At 45.4% G+C, this 24,272-nt stretch overlaps 1 protein-coding gene across 1 annotated transcript in view; it reads right to left on the reverse strand.

The window, feature by feature from the left end:
- CDK4 (cyclin dependent kinase 4) overlaps nt 1-23,960 on the reverse strand; it is a 65,014-nt gene extending 41,054 nt beyond the window's left edge. Inside the window, exons 1-2 of the mRNA XM_069758601.1 lie at nt 23,826-23,960; nt 18,926-19,179 (exon numbers count right to left, since the gene is read on the reverse strand). Coding sequence (XP_069614702.1) covers nt 18,926-19,143 — 218 coding nt within the window. The 5' untranslated portion in view covers nt 19,144-19,179; nt 23,826-23,960. The remainder of the gene's footprint in view (nt 1-18,925; nt 19,180-23,825) is intronic.
- Between the last annotated feature and the right edge of the window lie 312 nt (nt 23,961-24,272).

Below are 24,272 nucleotides of genomic sequence, written 5' to 3' on the forward strand. Positions count from 1 at the left end.
CTTGTTCTTGACTGTGATGTTGTTCAACCCTCTGTAGTCGATGCAAGGTCTAAGTGAACCGTCCTTCTTTTTGACGAAGAAGAATCCCGCACCTGCGGGATACGAAGACTTACGAATGAAACCCTTAGACAAGTTCTCTTGGATGTATTCAGACATGGCTTTGGTCTCAGCCGGAGAAAGTGGATAAATTCTCCCCCTAGGTGGTGTGGAACCGGGGAGAAGCTCGATAGGGCAATCATAGGCACGATGTGGAGGAAGGCTCTCGGCCTCCTTTTTATCGAAAACATCTAAGAACGACCAGTATGGAGAAGGTACATCAGAGGGAACGGAAACTGCCGGAGGTGAAGAAACAGGACGAACTGATTGCAGGCATTGTCTATGACAAGAAGAACCCCAACGAAGCACGTCACCCGAACGCCAGTCAAGAGTAGGTTCATGAGTTCGGAGCCATGGTAATCCAAGCAGAAGAGCATGGGCGAGGTTAGGGAGAACGTAGAAAGAGATCTTCTCATGATGTAGGGCTCCGATCTGAAGTTCAATTTCTTCCGTTACCAGGGTGATGGCGTCTTGCAAAGGTCTTCCATCTACGGAGGCGATCACACGAGGAGAATCCAAAGAGCGCACTGGAACGCGAAGCCTCCGAACCGCCTCAAGGCTGATAAAGTTGCCTGCCGCACCCGAATCCACATACGCTACCTCGGAAAAACGCTTCAGTTTAAAAATAAGCAAGACGGACAGAAACAGGGGTTGAGAGGGATCAGAATCACCTAGGGAGGCCTCTCTTACCTGTCCTAGGCGGAGGAGTTTTCCGGTCTCTCAGGGCAAGAACGTAGTAAATGCGAAGCACTACCGCAGTAGAAACAGAGTCCCTGGGAACGTCTCTCCTGACGACGTTGCTCAGCCAATTTGACGCGATCTACTTGCATAGGCTCTGGTACAGATGTAGTAGAAGACAACAGGGGCCGTGGGCTCCCTGACCTGCGAACGGAGGGTAAAGAGCGAACGGACCTCCTCTCTCTTATGGACTCACGAGTTCGCTCTTGGAAGCGCAGGTCTATGCGTGTAGACAAGGCTATAAGATCCTCTAAAGAGGTTGGGGTATCTCTTCCTGCCAACTCATCTTTTATCCGAGAGGACAGGCCTCGACAGAACGCACCTACCAAAGCCTCATTGTTCCACCCAAGCTCAGAGGCTAGGGTGCGAAAGCGGATGGCATACTGACCTACTGTTTGAGAGCCCTGTTGTAGGTTGAAAAGCGACTCGGTTGTGGAAGCTAAGCGTCCGGGCTCGTCAAAAACTCGGCGGAAAGTCTCAAGAAAAATAACTAACTGAGAAACTATGGGATCATCCCGCTCCCACAAGGGATTGACCCAAGCCAGAGCCTCTCCCTCTAAATGAGACACAATAAAAGCCACCTTGGCTCTATCGGTAGGATATTGCTGAGAGAGGAGTTCAAAGTGGAGACGGCACTGGTTTAGGAATCCCCTACAGAGTTTAGGATCCCCGTTATACCTGGGAGGTTTGCTTAAGCGAGGTGGCGGATGGGGTGAAACCGTAGAATTAGGATCCTGAGGGGCTACCTGAGCGGAGAGCGACTGCAAGTTAAATAAACGGTCATCAATAGAGGCCATATAAGAAAGCATGCGTGTCGCGCTGCTGGGAGAGCTCTTGCTGCAGACCCGCAATTTGAGAAGCATTAGCTGGGTCGGAGGTTTGTAGAGCGGTCAGACGAGTCTCCAAGGTTTTTAACCCCTTCCCGACCTGTGACACAGCGTATGCGTCATGAAAGTCGGTGCCAATCCGACCTGTGACGCATATGCTGTGTCACAGAAAGATCGCGTCCCTGCAGATCGGGTGAAAGGGTTAACTCCCATTTCACCCGATCTGCAGGGACAGGGGGAGTGGTAGTTTAGCCCAGGGGGGGTGGCTTCACCCCCTCGTGGCTACGATCGCTCTGATTGGCTGTTGAAAGTGAAACTGCCAATCAGAGCGATTTGTAATATTTCACCTAAAAAAATGGTGAAATATTACAATCCAGCCATGGCCGATGCTGCAATATCATCGGCCATGGCTGGAAATACTAATGTGCCCCCACCCCACCCCACCGATCGCCCCCCCAGCCCCCCGATCTGTGGCCCGCTCCCCTCCGTCCTGTGCTCCGCTCCCCCGTCCTCCTGTCCGCTCCCCCCGTGCTCCAATCACACCCCCCCGTGCTCCAATCAAACCCCCCCGCACTCCGATCCCCCCCCGTGCTCCGAACCACCCCCCCTGCACACCGATCCACCCCCCCTGCACACCGATCCACCCGCCCGCACACCGATCACTCTCCCCCATGCTCCAATCCCTCCCCCCCCCGTGCTCCGACGCCCCCCGTGCCCTGATCTTCCCCCCCTGTGCCCTGATCTCCCCCCCTTATACTTACCGATCCTGGCGGGGTCCGTCCGTCTTCTTCCCCGAGCGCCGCCATGTTCCAAAATGGCGGGCGCATGCGCACTGCGCCCGCCGAATCTGCCGGCCGGCAGATTCGTTCCAATGTGAATTTTGATCACTGTGATATAATCTATCACAGTGGTCAAAATAAAAAAACAGTAAATGACCCCCCCCATTTGTCCCCCATAGATAGGGACAATAATAAAATAAAGAATTTTTTTTTTTTTTCACTAAGGTTGGAGTTAGAACTAGGGTTAGGGTTAGGGGTAGGGTTAGGGGTAGGGGTACGGGTAGGGTTAGGGGTAGGGTTAGGGTTAGGGTTTCGGTATGTGCACACGTATTCTGGTCCTCTGCGGATTTTTCCGCAGCGGATTTGATAAATCCGCAGTGCTAAACCGCTGCGGATTTATGGCAGATTTACCGCGGTTTTTCTGCGCATTTCACTGCGGTTTTACAACTGCGATTTTCTATTGGAGCAGTTGTAAAACCGCTGTGGAATCCGCAGAAAGAAGTGACATGCTGCGGAATGTAAACCGCTGCGTTTCCGTGCAGTTTTTCCGCAGCATGTGTACAGCGATTTTTGTTTCCCATAGGTTTACATTGAAATGTAAACTCATGGGAAACTGCTGCGGATCCGCAGCGTTTTCCGAAGCGTGTGCACATACCTTTAGAATTAGGCTATGTGCACACGGTGCGGATTTGGCTGCGGATCCGCAGCGGATTGGCCGCTGCGGATCCGCAGCAGTGTTCCATCAGGTTTACAGTACCATGTAAACCTATGGAAAACCAAATCCGCTGTGCCCATGGTGCGGAAAATACCGCACGGAAACGCTGCGTTGTATTTTCCGCAGCATGTCAATTCTTTGTGCGGATTCCGCAGCGTTTTACACCTATTCCTCAATAGGAATCCTCAGGTGAAATCCGCAGTAAATCCGCAGGTAAAACGCAGTGCCTTTTACCCGCGGATTTTTCAAAAATGGTGCGGAAAAATCTCACACGAATCCGCAACGTGTGTACATAGCCTTAGGGTTAGGGTTGGGTTGGAATTAGGGTTGTGGTTAGGGTTAGGGGTGTGTTGGGGTTAGGGTTGTGGTTAGGGGTGTGTTGCGGTTAGGGTTGTGGTTAGGGTTACGGCTACAGTTGGGATAAGGGTTAGGGGTGTGTTGGCGTTAGAATTGAGGGGTTTCCACTGTTTAGGCACATCAGGGGGTCTCCAAACGCAACATGGCGCCACCATTGATTCCAGCCAATCTTTTATTCAAAAAGTCAAATGGTGCTCCTTCCCTTCCGAGCCCCGACGTGTGCCCAAACAGTGGTTTACCCCCACATACGGGGTATCAGTGTACTCAGGACAAACTGGGCAACAATTACTGGGGTCCAATTTCTCCTGTTACCCTTGAGAAAATAAAAAATTGCTTGCTAAAACATCATTTTTGAGGAAAGAAAAATGATTTTTTATTTTCACGGCTCTGCATTGTAAACGTCTGTGAAGCACTTGGGGGTTCAAAGTGCTCACCACATATCTAGATAAGTTCCTTGGGGGGTCTAGTTTCCAAAATGGGGTCATTTGTGGGGGGTTTCTACTGTTTAGGCACACCAGGGGCTCTGCAAACGCAACGTGACGCCCGCAGACCATTCCATCAAAGTCTGCATTTCAAAACGTCACTACTTGACTTCCGAGCCCCGACATGTGCCCAAACAGTGGTTTACCCCCACATATGGGGTATCAGCGTACTCAGGACAAACTGGGCAACAATTACTGGGGTCCAATTTCTCCTGTTACCCTTGAGAAAATAAAAAATTGCTTGCTAAAACATCATTTTTGAGGAAAGAAAAATGATTTTTTATTTTGACGGCTCTGCGTTGTAAACGTCTGTGAAGCACTTGGGGGTTCAAAGTGCTCACCACATATCTAGATAAGTTCCTTGGGGGGTCTAGTTTCCAAAATGGGGTCACTTGTGGGGGGTTTCTACTGTTTAGGCACACCAGGGGCTCTGCAAACGCAACGTGACGCCCGCAGACCATTCCATCAAAGTCTGCATTTCAAAACGTCACTACTTGACTTCCGAGCCCCGACATGTGCCCAAACAGTGGTTTACCCCCACATATGGGGTATCAGCGTACTCAGGACAAACTGGGCAACAATTACTGCAGTCCAATTTCTCCTGTTACCCTTGAGAAAATAAAAAATTGCTTGCTAAAACATCATTTTTGAGGAACGAAAAATGATTTTTTATTTTCACGGCTCTGCGTTGTAAACGTCTGTGAAGCACTTGGGGGTTCAAAGTGCTCACCTCACATCTAGATAAGTTCCTTTCGGGGTCTAGTTTCTAAAATGGGGTCACTTGTGGGGGGTTTCTACTGTTTAGCCACATCAGGGGCTCTGCAAACGCAACGTAACGCCCGCAGAGCATTCCATCAAAGTCTGCATTTCAAAATGTCACTACTTGACTTCCGAGCCCCGACGTGCCCAAACTGTGGTTTACCCCCACATATGGGGTATCAGCGTACTCAGGAGAAACTGTACAACAACTTTTGGGGTCAAATTTCTCCTTTTACCCTTGGGAAAATAATAAATTGCAGGCTAAAAAATCATTTTAGAGAAAATAAAATTTTTATTTTATTTTCATGGCTCTGCGTTATAAACTTCTGTGAAGCACTTGGAAGTTCAAAGTCCTCACCACACATCTAGATTAGTTCCTTTGGGGGTCTAGTTTCCAAAATGGGGTCATATATGGGGGATCTCCAATGTTTAGGCACACAGGGGCTCTCCAAACGTGACATGGTGTCCGCTAATGATTGGAGCTAATTTTCCATTTAAAAAGCCAATTGGCGTGCCTTCCCTTCCGAGCCCTGCCGTGTGCCCAAACAGTGGTTTACCCCCACATATGGGGTATCAGCGTACTCAGGACAAACTGGACAACAACATTTGCGGTCCAATTTCTCCTATTACCCTTGGCAAAATAGGAAATTCCAGGCTAAAAATCATTTTTGAGGAAAGAAAAATTATTTTTTATTTTCATGGCTCTGCATTATAAACTTCTGTGAAGCACCTGGGGGTTTAAAGTGCTCAATATGCATCTAGATAAGTTCCTTGGGGGGTCTAGTTTCCAAAATGGGGTCACTTGTGGGGGAGCTCCAATGCATAGGCACACAGGGGCTCTCTAAACGCGACATGGTGTCCGCTAACAATTGGAGCTAATTTTCCATTCAAAAAGTCAAATGGCGCGCCTTCCCTTCCGAGCCCTGCCGTGTGCCCAAACAGTGGTTTACCCCCACATATGAGGTATCGGCGTACTCGGGAGAAATTGCCCAACAAATTTTAGGATTCATTTTATCCTATTGCCCATGTGAAAATGAAAAACTGAGGCGAAAAGAATTTTTTTGTGAAAAAAAAAAGTACTTTTTCATTTTTACAGATCAATTTGTGAAGCACCTGAGGGTTTAAAGTGCTCAATATGCATCTAGATAAGTTCCTTGGGGGGTCTAGTTTCCGAAATGGGGTCATTTGTGGGGGAGCTCCAATGTTTAGGCACACGGGGGCTCTCCAAACACGACATGGTGTCCGCTAACGATGGAGATAATTTTTCATTCAAAAAGTCAAATGGCGCTCCTTCCCTTCCGAACCTTACCATGTGCCCAAACAGTGGTTTACCCCCACATGTGAGGTATCGGTGTACTCATGAGAAATTGCCCAACAAATTTTAGGATCCATTTTATCCTGTTGCCCATGTGAAAATGAAAAAAATTGAGGCTAAAAGAATTTTTTTGTGAAAAAAAAGTACTTTTTCATTTTTACGGATCAATTTGTGAAGCCCCCGGGGGTTCAAAGTTCTCACTATGCATCTAGATAAGTTCCTTGGGGCGTCTAGTTTCCAAAATGGGGTCACGTGTGGGGGAGCTCCAATTTTTAGGCACACGGGGGCTCTCCAAACGTGACATGGTGTCCGCTAAAGAGTGGAGCCAATTTTTCATTCAAAAAGTCAAATGGCGCTCCTTCCCTTCCAAGCCCTGCCGTGCGCCCAAACAGTGGTTTACCCCCACATATGAGGTATCAGCGTACTCAGGACAAATTGGACAACAACTTTCGTGGTTCAGTTTCTCCTTGTACCATTGGGAAAATAAAAAAAATGTTGCTAAAAGATAATTTTTGTGACTAAAAAGTTAAATGTTCATTTTTTCCTTCCATGTTGCTTCTGCTGCTGTGAAGCACCTGAAGGGTTAAAAAACTTCTTGAATGTGGTTTTGAGCACCTTGAGGGGTGCATTTTTTAGAATGGTGTCACTTTTGGGTATTTTCAGCCATATAGACCCCTCAAACTGACTTCAAATGTGAGGTGGTCCCTAAAAAAAATGGTTTTGTAAATTTCGTTGTAAAAATGAGAAATCGCTGGTCAAATTTTAACTCTTTTAACTTCCTAGCAAAAAAAAATTTTGTTTCCAAAATTGTGCTGGTGTAAAGTAGACATGTGGGAAATGTTATTTATTAACTATTTTGTGTCACATAACTCTCTGGTTTAACAGAATAAAAATTCAAAATGTGAAAATTGCGAAATTTTCAAAATTTTCGCCAAATTTCCGTTTTTATCACAAATAAACGCAGAATTTATTGACCTAAATTTACCACTAACATGAAGCCCAATATGTCACGAAAAAACAATCTAAGAACCGCTAGGATCCGTTGAAGCGTTCCTGAGTTATTACCTCATAAAGGGACACTGGTCAGAATTGCAAAAAACGGCCAGGTCATTAAGGTCAAAATAGGCTGGGTCATGAAGGGGTTAAGAAAGACATGATGCGCTGCTGATTATCGCGCAGATGCGCCAATTCTTTCTGAGCCGAAAACGCGGCACCTGCGGGGTCCATGGCCTGAGTATACTATTACGTTCAAGGTGAAAAGAGAGTGGACCCTCTGGACCGTGGAAGAGACCTACCCCTGGGCGAGCAGACCTAATGGTAACCAACCCCTATACAGGGACTGTCAGGAGCAGGCCCAGAGGTCGCTAATCCACGGTAGCAGATACCAAGAGGGACGGCTCCGGAGAACAAAGAAAAAGACACAAACTGGAGTACCGGAGCAGAGGCGGAGGGACAAATGGCAACGGAGAATGGAAGAGGACGACTAGCTAGAGCTGAAGAAAGACTGGAACAGGAGCGGAACAGAGGAAGAGAAAGCACCAAAAGAAACGGGAAAGTGGCGAGCAAAAGGGCGAGAGCAAAGGAGAACACTCGGAGCTGACTGAAGCACAGTAGCACAAAGCAGAAAGGCCAGAGACAGAAGCAAAATAGCAAATGATACTCAGGCACCTCCTAACAGAGGAGGTGGCCTGAAATACCCCGAACCTACCCAGGATTGGCCGAGACAGAAGGTATCCGGAAACAGAGGATCAGCGTCAGCTGCGAATCCCTGCGCACCTGCACAGAAGCTAGACAAGGTGCCGGGAACGAGCGCGCCGCCCACCAGCAGTAGGACAGCGGGAGCGCGCACTGAAGGCGGGAGTTCGCAACGCCGAGGAGGAAGCGCGCCGGAACCCGGAAGCCGCAGCAGCGGCGGAAGGAGCGGCGCGACGAGAGCCAGGGACTGAGCCGCAAAGGTGAGTAGCGGCCGTAACACTCGGCTTGCAAGCAGCACATTACGTTACTGCCATGCACTGCATACAAACGTAAATCAGCTGCTGTCAACAGAACAGGATGCTGTGAGGGAGCGCTGGGAAGATAAGTAGAATGTTTTTTTTTTTGTTTTATTTTTGTTACGGGGAGGGAGCGGCTGTGCATACCAGGATGGGGGATGAGGTGGCCTTGTGTTATGGACCTGGTGGTTAGGAGCACTCGAAATGACCTGATGGTTAAACCGAAACAGGACAAGCTCTGGGAAGTGGGAACTCTGCTGACCGCAACCCCTGATCCTATCTCACACACACTAGAAGTAGCCGTGGAGCGTACCTAACAGGCCTAGACGCCTCGTCACAGCCTAAGAACTAGCTAAACCCTAGACATAGAAAATAAAGCCTACCTTGCCTCAGAGAAATTCCCCAAAGGAAAAGGCAGCCCCCCCACATATATTAACTGTGAGTTAAGAAGAAAGTCACAAACACAGAAATGAAACAGGTTTCAGCAAACGGAGGCCAGACTAACTAAATAGACAGAGGATAGGAAAGGTATCTTTGCGGTCAGCACAAAAACTACAAAAGACCACGCAGAGTGTGCAAAAAGACCCCCGCACCGACTCACGGTGTGGAGGTGCCACTCTGCATCCCAGAGCTTCCAGCTAGCAAGGCACAATGATGAAAGCAAGCTGGACAAGAAAAACAATGAACAGAAAATAACAATCAGGGACTTAGCTTCTTGCTGAGTAGACAGGTCACCAGAAAGATCCAGGAGCGAACAGAACCAGTACTGAAACATTGACAGGTGGCATGGAGTAACGATCAAGGTGGAGTTAAATAGAACAGCCAGCCAAAGAATAAACCAGGTCACCTGTGGAAGGAATCTCAGAACCAGCAGCACCACCCACATCCACCAGAGGAAGCCCATGGACAGAACTCGCCGAAGTACCATCCATGACCACAGGAGGGAGCTCCAAAACAGAATTCACAACAGCCTTGCATACCAGGATGGCGGATGAGGTGGCCTTGCATACCAGGATGGGGGATGAGGTGGCCTTGCATACCAGGATGGGGGATGAGTTGCCCTTGCATACCAGGATGGGGGATGAGGTGGCCTTGCATACCAGGATGGGGGATGAGGTGGCCTTGCATACCAGGTTGGGGGATGAGGTTGCCTTGCATACCAGGATGGGGGATGAGGTTGCCTTGCATACCAGGATGGGGGATGAGGTGGCTTTGCATACCAGAATGGGTTATGAGGTGGCCTTGCATACCAGGATGGGGGATGAGTTGCCCTTGCATACCAGGATGGGGGATGAGTTGCCCTTGCATACCAGGATGGGGGATGAGGTGGCCTTGCATACCAGGGTGGGGGATGAGGTGGCCTTGCATACCAGAATGGGTTATGAGGTGGCCTTGCATACCAGGATGGGGGATGAGGTGGCCTTGCATACCAGGATGGGGGATGAGTTGCCCTTGCATACCAGGATGGGGGATGAGGTGGCCTTGCATACCAGGATGGGGGATGAGGTGGCCTTGCATACCAGGATGGGGGATGGGGGGGCCATTTATACCTGGATTGGGGATGTATATATGCATGTACTGTATATATATATATATATATATATATATATATATATATATATATATATATCTCTATATATTAGGATAGGGGATATTAGTACAGAATTGGTCACATTTTTTGCTTCAAATTTTTTTTTTATTTGCCTCCTCTAAAACGTATGTGCGTCTTATGGTCCGATGCATGTTCTAGTCCGAAAAATACTGTAATTCTTTGAGGTAAAACTTTGTTTAAAAACAGGTAGTGAAATACTTTATCTCACAAAAAGAATTAGCTGTGATGCCCTGCTGTCCTGTCTATCCTCTCTGTTGCTTTCTTCCCCGCCCAGGAGCTGTTGTATGATCAGACCATGTTCATGCACAGTCAGACAACCTGTACACAGTACACAGCAGGGGCACATTTATAAGATTATCTCAGCACAAGAACTTTTTATTTAATCGCATCCAATTGTGGAAATTATTATTCCAAGATCTATTAATTAAAATGAACTTTTGTTCGTGGGAAAACCCCTTTAAAGTAGCTTTCCAATAGCATCACTTTTTAAAATTCTATACAGTGGAGATAAAAAGTTTACACTCCCCAGTTAACATGCCAGGTTTTTGTCATGTAAAAAGAGCACAGCAAGGACAATCATTTCAGAAGTTTTTCCACCTTTAAATGGAAACTGTCAGTAGGTTTTTGCCAACTCATCTGAGAGCGTAATGTAGACAAAGAGCAGCTGAATCCAATGATGTATCATTTAGACTACTTGGTGCAGCTGTTCTGACATAATCATAACTTTTATATTTAGAATGAAGCAGAGCTGAGAAAGCTAACCCTGCCCACACCAGTGCTGCCCCCTCTCACACCAGGCTCTATGTACAATGACCATAGACAGTGGGCTGCTTATCGCGGAGGCATTGGAGGACTAATGCAGTCCAGCAATATTAAAGAGAACCTGTCACCCACAAAATGGAAGTTGAGTTAAGCCCACCGGCATATCAGGGGCTTATCTACAGCATTCTGTAAAAAAAATAGTTTCTGCGTCTCCACATTTTGAGAGCTATAATTTTTCCATATTTTGGTCCACAAAGTCATGCGAGGTCTTGTTTTTTGCGGGACGAGTTGACGTTTTTATTGGTACCATTTTCGGGCACGTGACATTTTTTTATCGCTTTTTATTCCGATTTTTGTGAGGCAGAATGACCAAAAACCAGCTATTTATGAATTTCTTTTGTGGGGGGAGTTTATACCATCCCATGTTTGGTAAAATTGATAAAGCAGTTTTATTCTTCGGGTCAGTATGATTACAGCTATACCTCATTTATATCATTTTTCATGTTTTGACGCTTTTATACGATAAAAAGTATTTTATAGAAAAAATAATTATTTTTGCATCGCTTTATTCTGAGGACTATAACTTTTTTATCTCTTCGCTGAAAGGGTTAACTAGTGGTACAGTATTATAGGCCGAGGCGCTTGTAAGCCACCTCCCTGCAAGACCCGGAAGTAGCCCCGTGGCCATTTTGGATCCGAGGTCTGCACGGAGGAGACGCTCAGTACAACCCGAGCACATCGCTTTGTATCGAGGGTCTCAGGGAAGCACGCAGGGAGCCCCCTCCCTGCGCGATGCTTCTCTATGCCCCCGGAACGCTGCGATCATCTTTGATCGTGGTGTGCCGGGGGTTAATGTGCCAGGAGCGGTCCATGACAGCTCCTGGCTCATAGTGCCGGATGTCAGCTGCGATAGTCAGCGCGGCCGATTGCATATTACGTACTATCCCGTCACTGGGAATTAAGTCACCTCGACGGGATAGTATGTCATATGGGATTAAAGGGGTTAATACCCTCTTGTAATTGAGGATGTGGTTGTGTTGCGAATTAGCCAATCACATTTGAACAAGTGTAGAGTAGCAGTCCGTACACAGCTGTCATCATTTAGAGATTCTGATTAACACCGTATGGAGTTCAACTTTTCTAGTAGGATTTTCCTGACATTTTTTTAGTTGCATTTTACAGCAAAAGCCATGGTCAGTAAACAGCTTACAACACAGCAAGTGGGTCCCAATGTCGAAAGTCAGCAGAAAGGTACAAGAACATTTTCTAAACCATGGAACACTGTAAAGTTGGTCATTAAAAGTGGCTTAAATTTATCACAACAGCAACATTTCTTAGGATTGGACGTCCCTCAAGAACTGATAAAAAGACAAAGAAAATTGGTCCGGTAGACTACCAAGAGGCCTACAGCATCATTAATCTGCAGCAATTTCTAGCATTTATTAGTCATGTACTGCTTGTGACAGCAATCTCCCATATTCTCCAAATATATGGCCTTTGGGGTAAGGTGACAATACGGAAGACTTTTCTTATAAAGATAAACATCCAAGCACAGCTGTTTGCCAAACCCTTCATCATGTCTGCCAAAAGCATGTGTGGAAACGCATTATGGTCTGATGTGGCCAACGTTGAACTTTTTGTCCATAATTCCGAAAGGTATGTTTGCTGTAAAGCCAACACTGACGTATCACCAAAAGGAACAATACCCACAGTGAAGCATGGTGGAGGCAGCACTATCTTTTGGGGCTGTTTTTTTGGCAGCTGGAACTGGGGCTTTAGTTAAGGAGGAGGGAAGTATGAACAATGTCAAATATCTGTCACTTTTGCAACAAAATCTTTTTATTCCTGCTAAAACACTGAAGATGAATTTCAGCTTTCAGCACAACAACTATCCACAGCAAAATTTCAACTAAAGAATAGCTTTGCCAGAGGGATCACAGTTTTGGAATGACTGAGCCAGAACCTAAACCTGAATCAAATTGAAAATCTGTAAGTGACCTGAAGAGGGCGCTATACACCAGAGATGACCTAGTATTCTGCCAGATTTGGAGAGCTACCACAAGGAAGAATGGGCAAAGACTGACCATTCTAAATGTGCTGATAGACTCCTACCCAAAATGATCATATATCCAAAGGGTATTTCAGCAAAGTATTAGTTTAAGGGTGTACAGATGTATGCAACCACATTATGCAACCACATGGAACTAGAGAGAGTACAAAGGAGGGCAACAAAATTAATAAAGGGGATGGGAGAACTACAATACCCAGATAGATTAGCGAAATTAGGATTATTTAGTCGAAAAAAAGACGACTGAGGGGCGATCTAATAACCATGTATAAGTATATAAGGGGACAATACAAATATCTCGCTGAGGATCTGTTTATACCAAGGAAGGTGACGGGCACAAGGGGGCATTCTTTGCGTCTGGAGGAGAAAAGGTTTTTCCACCAACATAAAAGAGGATTCTTTACTGTTAGGGCAGTGAGAATCTGGAATTGCTTGCCTGAGGAGGTGGTGATGGCGAACTCAGTCGAGGGGTTCAAGAGAGGCCTGGATGTCTTCCTGGAGCAGAACAATATTGTATCATACAATTATTAGGTTCTGTAGAAGGACGTAGATCTGGGGATTTATTATGATGGAATATAGGCTGAACTGGATGGACAAATGTCTTTTTTCGGCCTTACTAACTATGTTACTATGTTATTATTTTAGTTCTTTACTTTTTTCTTGCAGTCTAAAAGATTCCAGTTTATTTTTCAGTTGAATTACACATTTTAACAGGGGTGTGTAAATATTTTATATTCATTGTATCTGTATGATTTTAGATTAGGAACAATAAAGAATGAAAAAAGGAATAAGAAAAAAAAACATCTACCGTATATCAAATTTTGCGACATTTTTGGAAAAATTTAGGAATGTCCCTTTAGTCTCTTTTCATATCAATGCCGCAAGTTCTGCAAGGAGATACCAGTCCTCAGCATTCGCATGCCCCGCTGTCTATACGGTGGAATGGTCACCTGTTTAGACAGGTAAGCATCTTTGCCTGTTTTTGGTGTTTTTTCTTGAATGTGTCCTTTTTTGGTGTTTTTCATGTTAGAGTAGGACTGGCAATACGTAAGGACCCTTGGCGTGGGTTGCCAGCTTCCATATTATGGCCCTAATATCAACTAAGACCTTACATATATTTATATGTTTTTTTGCACGTATATTTTTTGCAGGGTGCAGCTGGGCCCGAATTGTTCTGTACACTGTGGCCTCTGTTCACACAGGATGCATTTTAGCACTGGGCAGCCCGCCATATGGCGTCATTAATAGGCTGCAGCCAGACGCTTTGCATTCCTTGTGTGAACACGCCACATACAGAGTATTTTATCTTAGTGCATTGGTGTACCACACGGCCAAACCCTTATTGAAGGCTGGCTGTTTCATTAGGTATCGCACCTGTGCATTTGCTATTTTGTTTGGGTCCGCTGCACCCTGCTTGTGCATTTGTATTGAGGCCTGTTTAGACAGGTAAGCATCTTTGCCTGTTTTTGGTGTTTTTTCTTGAATGTGTCCTTTTTTGGTGTTTTTTATACGGTGGAATGGTCAAGACTGTAACAAGCTGTATGAACCCCAATGGCGGTAATAGGGTCCATATCAAGCTTCATTCTGGTCACATTTGACAAGGAATTTACTTTTTCTCCTTCACAGAAACTAACACAGATGTTATCCTGGATTACTTCTCATCTCCCGACTGATAGTATGCCCAATGTATGGGCTGAATTCTAATTAAAGGGGTTGTTCGATTAAAACATGTCATCACCTATCCACGGGATAGGCGATAAGTAATTAATTGGAGGTATACCAACCACTGGGATCCACACCGAATGGCAGATTAAATCCTCCTGACAAATTCCTTTACAAAAACTATAGAAAATATTTCTCAGGCATGGTACGGTTTCCTGCCGAACTGTACTGCCCACGTCAGCCTGCCACCTTCAATGTCCAATGTAGGATCTGGTGGGTGAATGCAGGCAGCACTTTGAAGGAAAGCGGTCACTAGGTTTCCAGTTATTAAACTGCGGCAAGCATACTTTGTCCTTTCTAATTAGGGTCCTAACAAGCCTGTGCTTTCTGTGCTCCCGGGAACTCTCCCAATAGTGATCTTTACTCACTGATCTCCTACATGGTACCCAGTGCCATGTGGTCCAATAAGTCTGGATCAGTAAGTAAAAAACGGATCTGTTACAAATACCAGAAAAAAGGATGGCTCATTAACAGATCGGTTTTCCATAGACTTCCATGAAAAAAAAAATGGATCCAGCCGAGATCGGTTATTTAGAAACAGACTAAAAAGTTGTATCTGCACAACTTGTATGCCAGTAGATTGCTGCTGGATCTGTTCTAACCGATCATTACTGGACATGTGAACAGAGCTGAAAGCAGATAAATGGAGATCTGCTTCTATCCAGTAAGGAGCAGCTCAGTATAGATTATTTGCTCACAATTGTTTTCTTTTTTTACAAGTTTAGTCTTAGCTGGAAGATAAAGAGAAGCCACAGACTGTGCATCAGAGATAAGGCCACAATGACTGCAATAAAGAATCTGCAGGAAATAGGGTGAACAGGTCACGGGCAGACTACATCATGCACAAGGTAAATACTGGTCACATCTCTGTGCCAAGGACCACCCAAATAGTCCCTCACTGCAAGCAACTGCACTGAGAACAGACAGTGACCATTTTAACGATTATCTGATGTAGATCGGTTATACACTATAGGCTGGTGAGGGTCCAATGCGGAGACCGCCACTGTCAGAACAGGGCACTTATCCCCACGCCACGCCCCACCCCCGCTCCAGTCATTCACTATGGGGCTGTCGGGATACTGCTAAATACAGTGATCGGCCGCCCTGTAGGAGCCATCGATCAGGTGCACCGACGCTCAACGAGTCCCCCATCCTGGACCCCCACAGATCTAGAAGTCATCACATGTCCTATGGATACCTGATACATTATTTTGACTGGAGAAGTTTTTGGATGTTTAGTACATGAGAACAGAAACTGATCAGTTGTAAAATAAGCCCTAGATTTAAAAAAATAAATATATATAAAAATTTTAAAAAAAAGTAAAAAAGCATGGGGCCTCATACAGACAATAAGTGAAAGCTGGTTTTGGTGGCACACAGATAGAATTTTCCAAAGAACTTGATGAGCCCCGGGATTTCCTATCTCAGCAATGTGAAACTGTATTCATGGAAGAATAATTTTATCCATGAATTCTGATAATGAACGATCAGTTCAGGAGAAGGGAGCGGATTTATCTAAAAGGTATATTACAAAGCTTATTATTTTCATGTGTACTACTAAGTGATACCACTGAGTGATATCTAATTGTCTATATAGGTTTAAAATGACGGCTACTCTGTAACATGATCTGAGGGCGGCATTTTTCTGCTCCAAAAACGAAAAATTAATTGGAATAATATAGAACTTTAGCAACTTTGCACTGTAAAGAGTGACACATGGCTAACAAGCAGTGGGCTGTGTGGTGGCTGGCCGACACACATGGCACCGTGATAATAGTAAATGTTTGGGCTCCATGTATAGCAATATTCAAAAGTCCAGCAGATTTGGATTCCTTGTGATTTACGCATCAATGACTAACTTTTTGCTAAGAAACCACTTTCACTTTCGTTATGGTGCCATGTGGCATTGCCATAGTGCAGCCAAAGTCGTAATGTAGAGCCGGCATAATGGGCGTCTGTACGACCGCTACTCTTAAATTTAGAAGGGATTCCTAAAAACAAAAGCCATATAGTCCAAGCTATAGGAGTGTAGAAAAATGGAGCAATGAAGCGGTGTGTCTTTTACAGCCTGGTCATCAGGCTATCCTGCCGTGTGAGGCCGGGGGAGCGATCACCTCCTGAATACACCGGACTCACTGACATGTGTAGAGTGTATTACTCCTCTTAGCTAAGCAGGTGAAACATTTCTGTGTGCCGGTGACCCTAGAATAAACTAGGTCAGATCTACTCAAGCTGCCATCTTTAGGTAAAACACTGACTAGAAAGCAGAACTCTGAGGACCATCAACGGCAAAACAGGGTCAGGGTCCACTGCAGCACTTGAGAGGAGCACTGCAGCACGTTCCAGCTGACCTTGGGGAACGTTGCATCACTGCCCACACACCGGCAGAGTGGCAGGCAATGCTCCTACGCCCCGGTTAAAGGTTTGGCTACAGGAAGAGGCCTCTAAAATGAGAAGTGACTATTCTAGTAATCTGTGCATCTGGAGAGGTTAAGCCGCGTTCTGTAAGATCAAAAAATTAATCATCAGATGGCAGAGACAGGAGTCTGCTGTTCACAAATATCACTATGAGTGTGGGAAACAACACCAAACACGTCATTTTGGTCACCCAGGCATAACGCTTTCTTCATTGTGGTCTTTCCACTTCATAGTCCATTGCAAATATGCAAGGAAAGTCTTCTTAGGTTATGCGAGACCGCACGCTGCATGAGTCACCGCGTAAAATTCTGCTTTTTCTTTGTGGCGAGTTTTGCACCGTCAGGAGTGTTCAACCAGCAAACTATCCACACAGACATGTAGTGTATGAAGGTCACCGGCTGTCATTTACAAGCGTAGAAGTAATGGAGCTTCAAGAAAAATCAGCAACTGTCCAGGCCTGAAAGACTTCAGGTGGGTAGATACAAATGCAGTATCTTCTCCATGCAGCCACATGCCTTGAAACCCACTGCTTTAATGCCCAAATTTTTGCATTTAGGCTACAAAGTTTTTTTCCCTACCCGGTCACTACCCCCATGGGTAATCCATACACTGTAGGCTCAGGTCTTTCTCAGGCCACTTAACAATATACCAAGAATGATTGACACCTCTAGTAAGAGCCACATATGTAGGTTTCCATTTCGTATTTTTTCCCCCATAGGCGATTGGCAAGGGGTCCATATAATCCATAGTAGGGTCGATCCATAATCGGGGTGATTTCCATAACAATAGAAAAAATAATTTTGAAAAAAAAATATCATCATTTAGTAATCCAAACTGCCTGTTGCACGTGAGTGGATGAAGTCATATCGGTCATAGGAAGGTTGACGAGTTTTACAGGATTTTAATCACTTGTCACATAAAAAAACACTTTCATAATTGACAATAGAGGTTAATTTTTAGATGAAAAAAGAAAAATGTCTTCTAGGAGTTTAAAGTGAAACTTTCTGGTATTTTCCACGGTGAGGGAGAGTTCAGACGTGACAGATTTGCTTCTTAGATTAGAATCACAGATTGTTAGAGTAGGAAGGGTCCTCAAGGGTCGTCGTGTCCAACCCCCTGCTCAATGCAGGATTCACCAAACCATCTCAGACAGATGTCTGTCCAGCCTCTGTTTGAAGACTTCCATTGAAGGAGAACTCACCACCTCTCGTGGCAGAGTGATCCACTCATTATCAAAAATTCTGGGTCAGTACAACACACACATGACAAGAAGTGGAGAATTTCCATGCAGAAAAACCAGCACATACATTTCTCCTGTTATAAACTGAATTCACAGCAAAATCTACAAATAAAACAACATTTTCTACAGAACGCACAATTTTAAGGTGAGATTAGCAATGGAGACATTCAACCAAATGTGGCCTTAAACTAATAACAGCTTGGTTGACATCACTATTCTGTTAAAACAGCAAAGCCTTGGTCCTCGGTAGACCATCTAGATCTGTCAGAAGATGGAGTTGTCACAGCCATTGTGAATGGGCTCGTATTCCCATTTAGTTAGGCCGGTTTCACCCAGTCGACATTCATGCTCCAAGTACGGTACTGTGACAATCATATTGTGTGCAGCTAAATTGTGCCCAGAGAAATGCCTTATTTTGTTTGTATCTCCTATTGATCTTATAGGATTGTTCTCACGATCGTATCTTCAGGAGCGCACCACTTCCTGCCTCCCTGGCTCCTGCTTGCTGGGGGCTGGGAGGCAGTGTGCTCCTGAATGATGGACTTGTGGCACTGTTGCACTCTGGCCTGAGCTGTGCACTGTCCCATACTCATGGAAGAGGAAGCTTTGCATCTATGGCATCAGAGAAGTGCAAGGACAGAGACTGATCAAATCCGGCGAGCTTCATTGTAAGCTCTATATCAGATATGTACAAGCTCTAAACTATAGAAATACTAAATCTCTGCAAATCTTCAGAACAGGGACAATTTCTATTCAAGAGCAAAATAGTAAAGTTGCTTGTTTCTACAAACACTTGAAAAGTGTACTCATTCATGATAAATGACCTGGAGGAGAAGCTGCGAGACCAAAAGTCCACTGTGGGCAACATCTGGACACTGGGTAATAAAGACTAAAATAAATAAAAGATTGTATGGAATTGCCCTTTAACCCAACAATACTCACCAGTTCCAATGTCAGCACACCCTGGCAAACAAACAGTTACAAGAGATGTAAAGCTGACGCACTTCCTTACGTAAAACTTAGCCCTTTACACCGGTTACTCACTTTACGATATTTGGATGATCAAAGTGTTCGAGGCGTTTCAGCAGCGCCACTTCCCGGACTGTAGACAGCGGCAGGCCATTCTCGTTGGTCTGGACCCGCACATTTTTAAGGGCCACAAATTTCCCGCTCTGTAAATCTCGTGCCTTATACACCGTTCCATAGGCTCCGACACCAATTTCTGCCACACGTTCATACTGCCCATTTATCTGCTTCTCCATATTCCTGAGCACGTGACTTATTCTCTGGATCTCCTCCTGAAAGAAAAAGAAAGATATTTCAGTTATGCATCAGATAATCACTAGAGAACATAAAAGTTACTTAACACTAGAACAACCATACTCTACTGCTGGAATATCGGACCTGTCATCTAGGGAATGCAAATAAAAAAATATTACCCATTAACATTGAACTCCACAGGTTCCTGCATCTTTAAAATATTAATTCCAGTTTCATACCTATAAAAGTCGCTTACACAACATGAAGCGGAGATGTATGATCACCTCGGAACACTATATACAGTGTCTAATGGGAAGAAACTACATAAAATGCTGATAAATGTCAGTAGAATATCCAGTACAGAACCCAGGTTACCGCATTATACTCCAGAGCTGCATTCAAAATTCTGCTGGTTGTTACAGTCACCAAGCTTGTCACCACACACTGCCCTTATTATATAATGGAGGACAGAGGGTTTCCTAAATCATTTTTATTACACACAGACACTGGTATAAAGGAGCCACTTAAAAAGATATGAAGCCAGAAGAAAGGGGAGTGATTTCTGCTCTGAAGTCAAGAGAATTGTGAATTCTGCTTCATGCTGTGTGTCAAAATATGTACAAAATAAAATGTAAAGTATTTACAAAATTACACAACTTTATACGTATTAGAATTGTATATTTTCTTATCACAACAACCCCTGCCATGGAGATGCACATATAGATGGCGACATTCTCGTGGGCATGACCTGCGGGTGGCTAGGTGAACTACATGGAGCTTCCAATACTGATCAGTACAAATGGTATGAATGACATCGTAGAAGTCGGAGAGAACGCGAAGCTTTCTGCAACCAACCTGTCACGTGGTAATAAACCCTGAGGAGACTAGGAAACAAGAGCGATTACAAAAATGTCATTACAAGGAGCCGAATCTGAAGAAGGGGAATAAAAATAGAACAGAAAAAATGTGTTCTATAAACTGTGCAAATCCATCTGTGTGCCTGGAACGAGACAATCACCACAGAGGGGCTTAAAGGGGGGAATAGGGGTTCAAAACTCAAAGTTTGCCAGACAGATGGGTTTTGTCCAAAATGAAAAAAATGAGCATTACGGCTCCAATCCCACACTATGGCTCCGGTGGGGCTGGGAGTGAGGACACGGTCATCAGTAGCCTGACAGTGACCCCAGAGGTCGGTGAATGAATGAGTGACAAGTCCTCACTCCTGGTCCCAGCAGAGACCACCAAAGCAGCACATTAGGTGGCAACTTTTTATTCCTACCCCAGGAGATTTTGGAGCAGGTTCGCTCTGAAAACAGCCTGAAAAACCACTTAGAAAATGCAAATCACACTCTTCCTATTCATTGCAATTTAAATACGACTCGCCCGTTCACACGCTGAGTCTTTCGAGCGTCTTTTAACCGTTTCAAGTTTAAAAAAAAAACGCTAAGAGGTTAAAAGTGAGCAGACCGTTCTTCAGGCGTCTTCCCGTTCTGAAGACGCTCCACACTTTACAACACAAGTCAATGGGAAGGCTATAAAGGGTCTGGGTGGATTTGGGGGCATTTTGTCGGTGTTTTTGCTTCAAAAATGCTAAATTTATTTTCATTGTTCAATGGATTTTAAAAAAATTTAAAAAAATTTGCAAGAAACGCCACTAAAACGATTCAAAGAGCGCTAAAGAAATAAATGAAAACCTTCTGAGATTCACAAAGATCCAGAGAAAAGGAGCAATTCCTGAATCGCCTTCTACTTAATAATAATCTTTATTTATATAGCGCCAACATATTCCGCAGCGCTTTACAGTTTAAACTTGAAGTTTATGACGGCCTGAAAGCGAGGTTAACAAGTTGGAGTCTGCAGCGTTTCTCTGCTCCAGTTTCTTTGTGTTTTTACGTGCCGATTGCAGCATTTTCATCCAGTCACTTATATCTGATGATGAAAGAATTGATAAGCTGCGTCTTGCAAAAACGCACAAGGGCTCAAAACCGGCAGAAAAAAAAAACTATAGAAAGCATCGGGTGCACGAGATTGCAGAAATGTCATTATGATGTTCATGTAAAATGCTGCATATTTTAGGTAAGACAGTAAAAACAGCACATGTGAAGAAACCCTTAGAGTTTTGGAACAAAAATTTCCCTGTGTTTTTTGTGACCTTCCGATTGGACAGTGCCTAGTTTAGAAAGGATTTCTTTGGGATCTGCTGTAAAGAAGTGACCTGCGCTATTTCTTTCCCTACCAGGATTTCCAATAGAAATGAATGGGAAGTTTTCCCAAGCTGCTTTTAAAGCAAAATTCATTCTAAACTCTGTGTGAACAGAGCCCAGCTGGGCCCCACGCAGTTTTTCCCCCAGTTTTGGGCAGCACAGGTGAGACTAATGTACTGTTTCACCTGTCCACACAGCATGATCAAAACCAGCCGCCATTGGCCCCATATAAAGGTCCGCTAGTCTCCAAAGCTAAAATGACCCCATCTTAAGATTAGTGACCCATTCTGGTAACATCCTTGGGGCAGTGCTGGGAGCCCTCACAGATGTGAGCAACGGTCTGAGAGCCGCAGATATGGGACATAATGGTAATAATGGGGGCAGCGCAGAGCACTGATATGGGACATAATGGTAATAATGGGGGCAGCGGAGAGCAATGATATGGGACATAATGGTAATAATGGGGGCAGCGCAGAGCAATGATATGGGACATAATGGTAATAATGGGGGCAGCGCAGAGCAATGATATGGGACATAATGGTAATAATGGGGGCAGCACAGAGCAATGATATGGGACATAATGGTAATAATGGGGGCAGCACAGAGCAATGATATGGGACATAATGGTAATAATGGGGGCAGCACAGAGCAATGATATGGGACATAATGGTAATAATGGGGGCAGCACAGAGCAATGATATGGGACATAATGGTAATAATGGGGGCAGCGCAGAGCAATGATATGGGACATAATGGTAATAATGGGGGCAGCACAGAGCACTGATATGGGACATAACGGTAATAATGGGGGCAGCACAGAGCAATGACATGAGACATAATGGTAATAATGGGGGCAGCACAGAGCAATGATATGAGACATAATGGTAATAATGGGGGCAGCGCAGAGCAATGATATGGGACATAATGGTAATAATGGGGGCAGCGGAGAGCAATGATATGGGACATAATGGTAATAATGGGGGCAGCGGAGAGCAATGATATGGGACATAATGGTAATAATGGGGGCAGCGCAGAGCAATGATATGGGACATAATGGTAATAATGGGGGCAGCACAGAGCAATGATATGGGACATAATGGTAATAATGGGGGCAGCGCAGAGCAATGATATGGGACATAATGGTAATAATGGGGGCAGCGCAGAGCAATGATATGAGACATAATGGTAATAATGGGGGCAGCGCAGAGCAATGATATGGGACATAATGGTAATAATGGGGGCAGCGCAGAGCAATGATATGGGACATAATGGTAATAATGGGGGCAGCGCAGAGCAATGATATGGGACATAATGGTAATAATGGGGGCAGCGCAGAGCAATGATATGAGACATAATGGTAATAATGGGGGCAGCGCAGAGCAATGATATGGGACATAATGGTAATAATGGGGGCAGCGCAGAGCAATGATATGGGACATAATGGTAATAATGGGGGCAGCGCAGAGCAATGATATGGGACATAATGGTAATAATGGGGGCAGCGCAGAGCAATGATATGGGACATAATGGTAATAATGGGGGCAGCACAGAGCACTGATATGAGACATAATGGTAATAATGGGGGCAGCGCAGAGCAATGATATGGGACATAATGGTAATAATGGGGGCAGCACAGAGCAATGATATGGGACATAATGGTAATAATGGGGGCAGCACAGAGCAATGATATGGGACATAATGGTAATAATGGGGGCAGCGCAGAGCAATGATATGGGACATAATGGTAATAATGGGGGCAGCGCAGAGCAATGATATGGGACATAATGGTAATAATGGGGGCAGCGCAGAGCAATGATATGGGACATAATGGTAATAATGGGGGCAGCGCAGAGCAATGATATGGGACATAATGGTAATAATGGGGGCAGCGCAGAGCAATGATATGGGACATAATGGTAATAATGGGGGCAGCGCAGAGCAATGATATGGGACATAATGGTAATATTGGGGGAGAACCACAAGTGGCTGATAACAGGGGACAATAGCCTGCAGCCATACACACGTGCTGCAGGGTGGGCAGCCTGGTGCTTTCTTTTGTGCCCTGCACATGGGCTGTTATTATCATGAGTGGCCAGCACAGGCCCCCTCCTCACTGTGGGACAATGAGGGCTCACTTTCTGGCTGAGCCTCCATTACTTTCCCCTCCTCTTCCTGCCATTACTTTTTTTTCTTATTAGGTCAAAGCTTAAAAAGTTTCCAGGACAACCCCCTGTGGCAATGTGCGCGGATGCCGGGGAGTCAGCCCCATCTGTTCCCCTCCGGTACCGAGCACTGACTCTGTGCATCAGACTGGAGCCTTACAGGCCCCTGCACTGCAAGTAGAGGGGAGGCACTACAACTCCCAGCAAGTCCTAACAGCAGGAGTGCACGGCACCAACATGTGGTCCTAGTCGGCAGCACAGTCCGGCACTGGCGCCGCCGCTGCCCTCACCGGCCGGAGGTGGCGCTGCAGGTCTTACCCGGCTCTTGTAATGTCAGCAGCAGTGGTCAGTCATGGCGAGTCTCTCCGCTGCCGCAGCACGCTCACATGCTCCCACCATTCACTCCACACAACAGTCACTTCCTGCCCCACATCACACCCACCTCACCCGTCACCGACCCGCCTACTGCTGTGTGACCCGTCCCCACACCCCCCGGGGCTGAGTCCGGGGGGCTCCCTGCCATGGAGGGGTATATACTGATAATGGATGAGGCACAAGAAATGCGGCTGATAACCCTGTGTACAGTGATGCCCAGTCCTGAGAACAATATGTCTGCCCCACAGCCCCAGCAGGGTGTGACCAGATGTCTGTTGACATTACTCTGTTCAGGATCCCTGGAAAGCTGGGTACCAGCACTCGTGGGAGCCGCGCTAACTAAAACTCGGGGTTTAACGGGGCCCAATGCCATGTGATCCTTTATCGGAC

Source organism: Ranitomeya imitator, chromosome 3, assembly GCF_032444005.1.
Source record: "Ranitomeya imitator isolate aRanImi1 chromosome 3, aRanImi1.pri, whole genome shotgun sequence".
Lineage (NCBI taxonomy): Eukaryota > Metazoa > Chordata > Amphibia > Anura > Dendrobatidae > Ranitomeya > Ranitomeya imitator.